This window comes from Odontomachus brunneus, unplaced genomic scaffold (assembly GCF_010583005.1).
Source record: "Odontomachus brunneus isolate Ranch 3 - 2012 unplaced genomic scaffold, Obru_v1 Obru_scaffold_256, whole genome shotgun sequence".
Taxonomy (NCBI): domain Eukaryota; kingdom Metazoa; phylum Arthropoda; class Insecta; order Hymenoptera; family Formicidae; genus Odontomachus; species Odontomachus brunneus.
This window is the reverse complement of record NW_022639706.1, coordinates 281,179-293,968: the sequence shown is the minus strand read 5'-3', so window position 1 is coordinate 293,968 and position 12,790 is coordinate 281,179. Positions and strand designations below refer to the sequence as shown.

At 33.5% G+C, this 12,790-nt stretch overlaps 2 protein-coding genes across 2 annotated transcripts in view; both read left to right on the top strand.

Moving 5' to 3' along the window:
* Nucleotides 1-104: 104 nt before the first annotated feature.
* On the top strand, nt 105-11,283 carry LOC116852796. The gene is made up of 14 exons (XM_032833470.1): nt 105-253; nt 760-1,405; nt 2,013-2,134; nt 2,781-2,904; nt 3,325-3,431; nt 4,052-4,225; nt 5,323-5,477; nt 5,820-5,931; nt 8,111-8,503; nt 8,743-8,869; nt 9,051-9,157; nt 9,633-9,806; nt 10,011-10,168; nt 10,508-11,283. The coding sequence occupies exons 3-14, from the start codon at nt 2,042-2,044 to the stop codon at nt 10,641-10,643; spliced, it is 1,860 nt and encodes a 619-aa protein (XP_032689361.1). The 5' UTR covers nt 105-253; nt 760-1,405; nt 2,013-2,041; the 3' UTR covers nt 10,644-11,283.
* A 115-nt stretch (nt 11,284-11,398) lies between these two features.
* Nucleotides 11,399-12,790, top strand: part of LOC116852816 (alcohol dehydrogenase 1-like) — a 5,411-nt gene continuing 4,019 nt past the window's right edge. Inside the window, exon 1 of the mRNA XM_032833506.1 lies at nt 11,399-12,097. The gene's annotated coding sequence lies outside the window, so the exon portion shown is untranslated. The remainder of the gene's footprint in view (nt 12,098-12,790) is intronic.

Sequence of the window (12,790 nt, the reverse complement as noted above, 5' to 3'; positions counted from 1 at the left end):
TGAACCGATATGGAAGAATTCGTTGTTTTCGTTTTACGATCTTCGACCTCGCGAACTGCGTGACGTTCAATCTGCCAGGGTCTCGTCGCGCGAGATCCGTTATCTACGGACGCAATTTCGTGGATGTCTTCATTTCCCGATCGCATGTCAGTTATTCCTCACGTCATCTGTGCTTTCTTATTCGTGACAGTTTTCAATAGTATTCCGAGTGTATCTCTAATATTCTTTAAGAGGACGATGCTGTAAAAAAATAGTAAGTTTTATATTTGTTATATTTGTTATATTCGATTATATATATTTCAAAAAGGAAATGCGAAAGTGAAGTTAAATAGACAACACTAGATTTAAACTGGATGCTACGCATCCTTAATGTGTTAATCTCTAATAGTACATAACTTCCTTCAAATTAGCATTTTTTAGTTAAATTTAACTCCTCCGCGATAACGGTTCTGTACAATACTCGATATAAACATAGTAATGTTAAAGATAATGATAACATGAATATGTTTCTTATACTATCACTGTTGCGGGATTGATTATGAAACTTGAAAACAGAGGTGATGACATTATTTTGATAAGGATGTTCGCGACAAACATTACATATGGGACTTAAGATAGCAAAACTGTTCGTTCCAGTTTTATTCGCGTTATTTACATCCAATATTTAATTATTACCTGTCATTAATTCGTTAATTCATACTAAAATCTGATTAACGAATCACAGATAAATGTTATTTTATGTACATAAATAATTCTAAGTTTTCAGATTCTTCTACAAGAGCTGGAATCGCGCAGGTGATATAATCGTCAAATCAATGTACAGAATTAAACATTACATGTACAAGTCTTCAAACGCGAGCGGTTAGCATTTCTTAGATCGAGCGAGTTCCACGTCGCGCGTGCGATCGAGAAAAGGAGAAGGCTTTCGAACTCTCGCTTTCGGGGCGCGGTCGCTTTTTTTGACGGCGTTCTAAAAATAAAAGGGGCCACAGGACCGAGACATAGTGGAAGGCCCGTCGGACAGTCTGTTGTGGGGTTGCGAGCACGCGTACGCATGCACTCACGTATTTATGCACGTGCGTGAAGGGCACGCATCGGCTCGCAGACGCGTCGCGCACACCCGCATGACACGCAGACGCGCCAATCAATATCGGACTCTACCGGGTGTTCGCCGGGTGCGCACCCCGACTGTCGCACCGGCTGAGACAGTCAGTCAGCGAGTACGTGGTCGCATCCACCAACCACACCTTCCTTCGCGAGTCTCCTACGACCGTCGCCGATTACATCCCTTTGGAGAAGACACACAGCATTGTACCTGAGTACGCAAGCTAGCCGGCTTGCCAACTTACTCTCCTTGCAACCTCGTCTATTGCAGTACGTCATTACGGCTGGAAGAATCCGAAAGGTACGGCGAACTGAACGAAACGAAAAGGCGAGTTCAATCTTGATGTGCGGTAGACGGCGTAAGCGATTGAGAATAGACGACGGAGAATAGGCGATTTGGGGGAGGGGAGGGATGATTAGAGCAGTGTCGCGAGGCATTCTGTCGAATTTTGAAATTACCTGTAAGCAGAGCGAGTGAAGGGAGGGTACTGTACGCCGGTATGGTTAAATTGAAGCACGGTTATTCGAAAGCGTCGGTTCACGTCGTTCGATGATATCGTGATCGAAGTAATATGTCTTCATGACAGGTGAGAAAGCGGTGTGTCAGGTGTGAACGCCTGCTGCTCTTGAAAGACATAAGCGAGTCAATTTTCTTATAGAATAAAGAGTTAAGGGTAGTTCGGAAGAGATAATGTGAAGGAAAAAGAACAGAGTTAGATTACCGGGGAAATGTTGAACACGAATTTTTGTGAAGAGGTAACTTTTTATTTCTCTTAAGGTCCTCTTTCTGAGTGGAATATTATTAAAACATTAATAAAACGTAGCGTTAAAAGTTGTATCGTTATTTGTATAATTAGCTGTATGAAATAATAAAACGGTAGTGTTAATCTGGAATTTCATATGTACAGATATAAAAGCAGACGGCAATTCAAAGAAAATGGAGATAAAAGGGCGAGTTGCCCTTGTGACAGGAGCCGCTTCCGGCATCGGTAAAGCGTGTGCCATCGAGTTGTTAAATCAGGGTGCCAAGGTAAGGCAGTTTAAGAGAAAATTTGTCTGCTCAATCTTTAACGTACGTGTATTTTTCATATCATAACACATATCTTGCTCTTTCACGAAAAACAGAAATCGTTTATTATCGCGATTTTCCAAGCGGTGAACATTACGCGTTATTTGTGTGAATTTGTGATTTGCAAATCATGTATGTCTGCAACTAAAGTTTCGTGCAAAAGAAAGTTCGAAGAATTCTTTAACGTGTTTTCCTTCAAAACAGCCAATTTATATTTAGATCACTCTCAGAAGATAAATGAGAGATTTATCGCAAGCTCAAGATAAATATCGTAGAATTGATGTGTTTTTACTTCAATAATAAGTACTTTCATTTTTTTTCAATAAGTACTTTCATTTTCTCATCTTCAAAAAATTCTTATTTCGTTTTGTTGATTTCGAGAAAATTCCTATAAACAAATATTTCATTATTATATATAAGCAAAATTTAAATTAATTTTCATACTTAATAACTTCGATTTGCCAACACTCTCATGTAAATGTAACTAACATTTCACTCTGACTATAAATAAATAGAGATATTTTATAAATAATGTCAAGCTTATTTTAGATAGCACTATAAGTGCAAAAAGGTTTGTTTATTTTTACATGTATGTCGTCATTTATAGGTGGCCATTTGTGATATTAACACCGAAGAGGGTGAGAAGTTGGTGGAGACACTAACCGCAAAATACGGCAAAGATCGTGTGATCTTCTCCCAATGCGACGTCACTGATTATCCGCAATTTGAAGGTACGATAATTGGCGATATTTACGGATTCATCGCATTCATAAATGACTAATGCATGTACAAGGCCCACATAACTCTTTACAGCTTGATATTTCAAAAATTGAGAAAGATATGAAAAAATGTTCCTAGCAAAGGTTGTAGGATATCGAGGAAAAAAAGATAGTAACATTTATTTGACATATTACCATGATTCCATTAAAAAAATTAATATTGACAGAACTTTTCAGAATCATTCCAAGATCAAATATTACTATCTTTTTCGCTTTCGATATCCTACAACTCTTGGAAATATTTTTTTATATCTTTCTTCATTTCTACGATGTGGAGCTGTAAAGAGTTATGTGCGTTACTCTATATATGTATATCATTTTTATTACTACGGTGATTACTCATGTAGCAATATAATACAATTTGATTTACAGAATCATTTCAGACAACGATCGCGGAATTCGGTCATATTGATATCGTTATCAACAATGCTGGTATCATGAATGACCGATTTTGGGAGCTTGAAGTAGATATTAATCTCGTAAGCAAATATCTCCAACAGATCTCCTTTCAGTATATTTTGAATGACTTGTCCTAATAGTATTAGTATTAGATATTAGTTAAGTATCCTAATAGTATCAGTAAATCACTTTTTGATAAGTTGATGTAAATTTATGGCACTTTTTATAAAGATTTCTCTATTTCTTCAGTTTTCACATATGTTATCTACTTCTGATTATAATTGATGCAGTCTGTGTAGTGCTACATAACTTCAAAAAATTAATTGTATTGGAATAATATTAAGCGATATTTCTTGAATAGTTTTTTTTCTCATGAAAAAAAATCTAAATGTAGTAAATTTCGAAAAGTGGAATCTTTAACTTTCGTAAAAACTTCTTAGAAACGGTGATAGATATTTAATCTAGAATTTTTCTATAGACCGTCTCAATATATTTCCATGTTTTTGTGCTCTTCATTTTTTTATTTCAATGGAAAAATATCATGCATCTTTGAAATCGATTTCCTTGAATTTTGTATGACTTTATTGCATGTAACTCCATATTTATTGATCAATTTTCAAGAATAAAATAATCCTGACGTGTTTGATATGATGTATGCGCGGGCGTTAAAACATAAACGCTCCCATAATTATATTTACAGAACGGAGTGATTCGCGGTACTTTGCTCGCTCAACGGTTTATGGGTACAGATAGAGGTGGCCAGGGTGGAGTCGTTATTAACACCGGCAGCAATGTCAGCATTAACCCTTACGTCAGTGTGCCAATTTACTCCGCGACAAAAGCGGCCGTCGTCAACTTCACCAGGGCTTTCGGGGTAAGTATTCTTCTTGCACATATTCCAGTTATCGATCATATCTGCTGACTCGAAATAACGACAATGTAGGTCGTCGATTTTTCAATCGTTTCAGTGAAGGGTAGATCTCTTTCACTCTAGATAAAATGGAAAATTAATAATTGTAGTAAAAATATTTTAAGACAGTATTATTCACACAGACTGGAGAATAGATTCGGAAAAATTTACTCTTACAATTCTTATTATCTAACAAAAGAAGGTCCCGAAGGTGATTCACTAGTTTTGGTTTAAAACTTATGCTGACATATTGTATATGGTGTCACTAAGATAAAATGCAAGTTACAGCCCCTATCTTTGCAATATAACACAATGGCGGTATAATATATTTTTTATTTTTTAAATTATTTTTCAAATGTGATTCGGCTATATTGAATTGGAAAGCATTGATAATTACTTTTTCAATTATTAATGCAATAGTAATTATGACATTGATAATTACTTTTTACCGTTCTGTACTCAAAGTTAACCAAACTCTTATTATATCATCTCGGTGACCGTTTATTGATCTGTCACAAAGTGCTACAATAAAAAAAAATTGTAAATAAGATTTTGAAATTTTTTTATATAAAAAGATGCAATAATCCAAAATCATACGTGGGAAAATTTTTTGAAAATATCTACTTTTTAAATCAATTGATATAGAGGAAAGGAAGTAAATCAGGCATAAAAAATTTTTTTAATAGGTAAAGAAATCAAATAAAATCATACTACTGTATAATTACAAAAAATCCGATATGAAAAAAGAGAAATAAAAAATAGTCAATCCAATATGGCCGAATCACATTTGAAAAATAAGTTGAAAAATAAAAAAATATATTATACCGCCATTTAGTCATATCGCAAAGATAGGGACTGTAACTTGCATTCTTAGTGACATCATATACAATATGTTAGCATAAGTTTTGAATTAAAACTAGTGAATCACCTCGGGACTTTCCCTTGTAAGTATTTTTTAATTGCATTGTGTAATATTTAGCTTGTACATTGAATTGGGAATTTAAAATAAGAAGGAATATAAAACTGATATATGATACATTACGTTTTTAATATATGTATAGGATCAATATCACGTGGACTTGACGGGTGTTAAAGTAATCGCACTTTGTCCAAGCGCCACAGAGACTAAATTAGTGCGAGACGTCGGCAGAAAGCTTCTTCTGGCTCGATATGAGGATGCCTGGCAAAGGGATATATCTTCATCAGTCTTTCAAAGGTACAATTTCACACGACATTATTCTCTTATTAAGTATCTTTATATAATTAGCTCTCATTTCTTAAATTAAATAATCTATAACTCTAACTTCAAATAATTACGCTGTTTATATAAAAATTTCAAATAATTTCCAAAACAATAATCGTTCATGTAATAATTTCTCTGAAAGCATCAGATGCAAAAGCTTAATATGATCTCAATATCTGATAAATATAACTTAATATAAAAATGACCTGGTCGCGAAAACGATACATATAAACGATATAGTAAGAGCAGAAAAATATGTAACAAATTGCGAGTGTACGTATTGAACTTTTTCTGAAAGAACCTCCGATATTGTAGGGCGGAACACGTGGCAAAGGCACTGATACACGTGTTGAACACCGGCAAGAGCGGAAGCGTATGGATGGTGGAGAAGGAACAGCCGCCGCACGAGTTCAGCTTCTCGAAGCACTAAAAAAAGGGAAAAAAGGAAGAGAGTGTCGTTCACGTGCAATGATTCTTCCTCGCTTCACTGCAAATATCTTATGCCGTATCGCACAACTAACTGTAATTGTATCGAGATGTGTATCCCATCACTTGTCGGCATTTCGCCGGCCGTTATCGACGACGACTAAACGCGAATGAAACGTAGTTTTACTCATATACTTTCATATAAAATATTTCAAGGAAATATTTGGAATGTTTTTTACTGACGACAACGAATGTATTGTCCGAAGATCACATCACTTCCAGTTTTTTATAGAAAGTCATACTTTTGGTACGATTTATACAATGACATTATACTATGACTGACATAGCAAAATCTGCGACACGCAGATGAGAGTATCTCGGATTTCATAATCGCGATATTCAAGGAAAAAATAAGGAGAAAAAAGAATCCCGCGCGTCGCGGCGGCGGGAATATTTAGCACGCATAAAATACATACACAAAAAAAGAGGAAAATGTAAAACATTGTAAAAACAATGGCTTTCGCTTCCGTCCCGCACCTGCGTTATGAATTCGCGTCGATTTTCGGCACGGACCTGAACAACAATTCGCATTCGCTTATATCAGTCGAAAATTCTCGTATGAGGAATTCATTTTCCGTGCGTTGCGAATATCCATATGACGTACTGGCGAAAATTATTGCAACGATATCTATATCCAGCCGCCAGTCATCTATAATTGTTGCACAAGTTACTTGTCTTACGTAATCGATCGTCCTTTATTTCTAATGTATCCAACATAATCTCAATGATTCCCTTCGTGCCGTCTTACGTCGCTAAGTGTAATGTAATCGCGTCTCACTACTAAATCGAATATAATAGAGACACTTTGTATTTATTGCTTGTGTGAAGGTAGGAAGAGAACGTGTGTGAAAGAAACAGAGTGAGAGAGGTGAAAGCATTAATTTTCGCGCTCTCGACGCGTACAAAAAAAAAAGGATGAGAAAAGAAGCTTACATGCATCTCTTACGATGACCGATATAAATGATCCTGGATCGACGAATATTCCTTTTGCAAAATATCGCAAAATACAATATCTCTTTTATGTAAGAGAGAAGTAAAAGGTATCATACTAAATTCAAAGCTGCTCCTCCTTGTCGTCGATATAACTTTTAACGTTCAGTAGAAGGAAAAACAATATTTTAATCTTGGAAAGCGTAAAGTAATCAAATCTATATCACATCTCAAACACTCATATAGAGAATATACGTTTTATAAATATTATATTTAAGTGAAAATATCAGGATGGTAGACTGATTAAAATATAGTCGAAAGAAATATATTCGAAAAAAAGAACATTACATAAAATTTGTTTACATGTCACAAGAGATTTTGACGAAAAACTGAAGCTCACGTTCACATGCAAATTCACAGCTGAAGTTCGATACGTGTGTATCATTTACAGCTCAAGTTCGATACGTACATCAAGGATCATCTACATCGGTGTAACCGCGAGTGGAATTAAACCGAAATCCGTCGGACGATTACTCCAAGCCAAACTACGTAACTAATCGTGTCCGTAATTTTTCTACAATCTTTTGAGGAAAATGCAGAATATTTAGAGAAACAGCATAGCGTTAGAATTAGGATCTACAGGCTGAGTGCGAACGCAACTTGTTCCTGTTTTGTCTCGGTTTCTCGTGGCATGGAGCAACCATCGCACCAAATTGTATCGCTCAGATCGATATAGATCGGTCGGATATCTAGTTAGCTAGGCGAATCCGTCGAATTTGTTTGAAAAATGTTGCTCATTCGGATAATTCCTTGTAGCTTTGGATCGACAACGTGATTTAGTAACGATTGTTGAGTTTGTTTCTGTTATGCATTACATGGTATGTACGTTGCTAGCCTTGCCAATAAAATGCATTGCCTTTTAATAATATCATAAGTATTAACTTGAATCTTTCTAAATGTGTTCTTGTACTACGGTTTTGTACTATTTGTTTCATTCCGCTATTTTGTTTTAAATCCCTGGCAAAAAAAGTTAGCTATAAAAATTTGCTAAAAATATATAATAATCTCCGACTATGATAAAATTTTTTTGGTATATCACTAATCTTACTAATATTAGCATAGTAATATTTTAGTAATAATAGAATATTTTCTTTTTACAGAGATAAGATCTTATATACTGAAAAATCAAGCAATACAAGAAATGGACTTGCAGCCTTGTACTGAGTGGTTCCGGTTCTGGATCTACGTGTTTTCATCACTTTTTTCCTTCATGCTTCTTACCTATCGACTCGCGAATCCGATCTTGTTTACCTCGAGAGCAGGTTCACGTTATCCCTATCAGATTCGCGAATGATATTCCATCACCGTTGACTTCTCAAATTTCAACATCTGTGGCATGTTCTCAGCAGTATGTGACGGATTTATTTGCAGATCAGTGCTCGACGAGATCGTACCTTCAGTGTGATCATCGAACAGAACGTGTCCACATGATGGAGATCCAGGAGAAAACCGTGCTCATCACCGGGGGAGCCAACGGGATCGGTTATTGCACTGCTCGGGAATTACTGCGAAATGGAGCAAAGGTAATTATAAGATTATATAAAACAATCGAATATAATCTACATAATTTTTTCTACAAATTATAGCGATAAACGAAAAAGGATGGCGTTATATAGGGTGAAATTTTATATAAAAAATATAAAATTTTATATAAAACCTTATATATAAACTTATATAAATATAAAGTAAACAAAAATTCAGTTTTTAAGTTTCAGTTGTGTCTCATATTTATATGATATTTATCGAATTTTATGTATTGCAGGTCATTGCAATCGTAGATTTGCCCGACTCGAATGGTGAAAACGCTGTGGTGGAATTGGAAAAAGAGTTCGGTACAGATCACGCTATTTTCCTCGCTGGAAACGTAGCAAATGTTGAGGAAATCACAGGTATCATATCGATTGATTGTAACTCGAAAATACGAATTGTTACAAGTGTAACGTTTATCTAATTTAAAATAATCAAGTATATTTAGTCTTTACCCGTACTTTCACGGAACATTTCAAACAAGAATATTTCTAATATATCCAACTTCCAAACAAAAGTAGTTCTAATATATTTGCAACGTAGCTTGCTTCGACAAGGCGATAGAAACACTTGGCACGTTGGACATTATTATCAACAGTGCCGGTATCATGAATGATGCCAAATGGGACTCGATGGTTGATATTAATTATGTAAGTAATGCTTGTTATGTAAAATTTCTTATTTCTACATTGATAATATATGATTCTGACGTATCATTAAAATAAGCTGTCTTTTTTTATGATATAGAAAAGTCGCGTTAGTCGCAACTCTCTTTGTAAAAAAAATATATATCTTAGTTTTCTTTTATATAATACTAATGGTAAAGATAATATATAGGAATTACCGTTTATTTTGTCCTGGTCTGCAGCCTTGCTATAAGGCTCCTGGATACTCACCTATCCTTGTTTAATGATGTCAGAAGCGAAAAGTCAACAAACAAGGACAGCTGACGCGAGTATCCAGGGACCTTAAACCCGTAAGCAAATTGACCAAAAACAATCAATCATTCTTGGAATATTCCAAGTAGGATAATTTTTGCAAAAATATATTATGGTATGTCAGTTAAAAACGCATACAGAACTATTTTATTATCTTTTATAACTTCATCGTTCTTTATGATTCTAGAAAGGAGTTGTACGTGGTACAATATTGGGTCTGAATCATATGGGAAAGCATAAAGGCGGAAAAGGCGGTACTATCGTCAACATGTCTTCCATAGTCGGTTTGAAAGGCAATCCGATCGCGCCGATTTATGCCGGTACGAAGTTCGCCATTCTTGGATTTAGCTCATCATTACAGGTAAGAATGCAAAATGAATAAATCGATTCACTAAATAAATATAAAGTGGCTCCGAAAATATAATTTGATACACAAATGTCAAATTTATATATTTAGACTTTTCACGCGAGATAATACAAATTATAGCGATATTATTTTATATTTAGTAGGATACTGTGCAGAGATATCTCAAATTCTCTGTATTGAAACTTTATGCATTCGCAGACTTTCTATGAGAAGACAGGCATACGCGTGTTGGTGATATGTCCTGGTCTCACGAACACAGCCATGGCGTCAAAATTCATGTCCAGCAAGATCTATGCCATGGATATTCTCGACGACGAAATTGCTGCTAAGGAGATGACAACATTAGAGAGTCAATCGTAAGTTACAAATATCACTTGATGCTATACAATTAAACTTTTCAATAACAAATTATAAAGAATATACAATATAAAAGAATAATAGTTCAAAGTCGTGTATAAATTTAAAGTCATTTTGTGTAAATTTAAAGTTTATGTATGTGCAGATTATTATATAATAAAAAATTAATAAGTTAATGCTTATTTTCTCATAAATCGCATTAGAAAATCTAAATTAATTACATAGAAAATTTTAGTTTTTATATTAGCTTCACATATTTGAACAGCGAAATACTATGTACTAACGCAATAATATTGATTTGAATAGCATCAATAACCCTTCTTTTTTTTTTTTAATAGACCTGAACACGTAGCAACTGCTATTGTGGAACTTATTGAAAAGGGAGAAAATGGCACGATCTTCGTCAGCGAAAACAATCAACCCTCATACGCCGTGAAATTACCGTTTTACACAGATCTGAAAGTCACAATGTGAAACTTTTAATAAACGGTTAATCATCTTTGGTATATGGACACCGGCGTCTCAAAGGGAGATCTCGCTTTCATAATTTTAAAGATAAGCATCTTTCGATTAGAACCAAACATCAAAAATAATTTTTATTGCAACATAAATTATAAAATTTTTTACCAAGAATTTTACTTGCATATTTATATATCTTTTTTATTTTGGTTGTATAATTAGAGAGAGCCTGTTTATAGTTTCGTTAGTAAATAAGAATAGATAGTAGTAACAATGACGCTTCTTGAAACCACGTATTACATTTTTCAATAGCTTAGATACCAGCTTATCAATGAATTCATGAAAACGAAATGGATCGCATATATTCGCTCGCGCGCATGCTTGACATGAGACACTGCTGTGACATTGCTTAATTTATACCAAAAGTATAAACATAAGATTACATACAATATTACACAAGACTAATAATTCAGGTCTAAAATATACGCGAATAGAAAAGTAAAAAAAAAAGGAATAATAATATGTAGTAAATACAAATTTTCTTCATGATTTGCAATTTTAATATGAGATAATGCTTAAGAGAAAACATAATCTTTACGTAGTCAATGTACAAATAGTTATTTAATAAATAGTGAACTTATTGTTCATAAAATGATACCTTTTAGAGTGTACTAATATTCGTATTTTTAATACTAGTATTACAAAAAAGTTTCTGTCATTTTTTAAATCGGCATATTAATGCAAATCACATTATTTGATACCTATTCTCATTTAAAAGTCTTTCTCATTTTTCATATAATATACATTTCTTGAAAGGAATTCCAAATTTTTCATCCATTGTTATTAAATACATATGAGAATTTTTAACAATGACCCATCATATTTGCAATATTGGTTTTATTTTACTTTACTTTTTGATATATTAAGTAGAGAAACATACGAAACATATATTATATAAGAAATCTTCGAAGATATCATAAATTTATTTGAATACTAGACAGTCTCATTTAAAGATAAATTCTAGTTATTATAGAATATTCAACAAAATATAATTTATTCACTCACATTTTATATTAAATGTGATGTTTATGTACTCGTTACGGCTTAATTTATATTTCTATTTTTTTAATTATAAGCGAAGAAACACTTGAAAACGCTATGAATTATCAACTGCCATTCTTTATAAGTTAAAGATAATAAATTCCGGATCGACTGAGAAATGTAAACACTCCGTGATATTTAAAAAGTTGCCATAAATTAGAGATAAAAGATATTATTTATAAAGATAATTATCATAATGTAAATTTTAAAGCGTCCCGAGTACTCACGGACAGTGTTGTTGCAACCAGATAGTCGCAATATTTTGTGTCGAGTAATACAATGTCTCAACAATATTGAATTTCAATAGTAGTATTGTGTCTCAATAATACAGAACTATAATCTGCTCCACACATCAAGCTAAAGTATAAGTAAGTATAAGTAGGATTGTATTTCGTATACGTTTACCGACAACTATATAATATTTTCTATTTTTGTTATAACTTGAAAAATTCTGTTCTCCATACTGTAAACTAATTTTTCTAATATTGAAGTATCAATTTTCTTTCAAACATTTCTTACTGCATTTTCTAGCTCTCTAACAGTGCTGTATTGTTTGGAATTGACGTAAATGTTTCTAGCTAATATTCTCCATGGATTTTCTATAGGATTTAAATCCGGGAAATACAATGGTCATTTCATAAGTGGTATTTTATTTGTTGAAACACGAAATTTTCTATATTTATTTCATCAATGTAAGGAATTAAAATATCCTGCAACATTTCTGTATATTTTTTTGCATTCATTTTGGATGAAATTTTGCAAATTTTTGTATTGCGTGTTATGCAGTTATTTTATGACATGATTATATATATATATATATATATATATATATATATATATATATATATATATATATATACAGGGTGTTCAAAAAGTCCCGGACCGGTGAAATATCTCGAAAACTAAGCATTTTAGAAAAAAATGTTTCAGATAAAAGTTGTGGCGTTTAAAAAGATGTATTTACTGATCACATCAGTTTGACCTTGGGTTGCGTAGCGAAGGTCAGGTCAAGGTCACATTAATTTTTTTAAATGGAACACCCCATTTTTCATTGCATATTC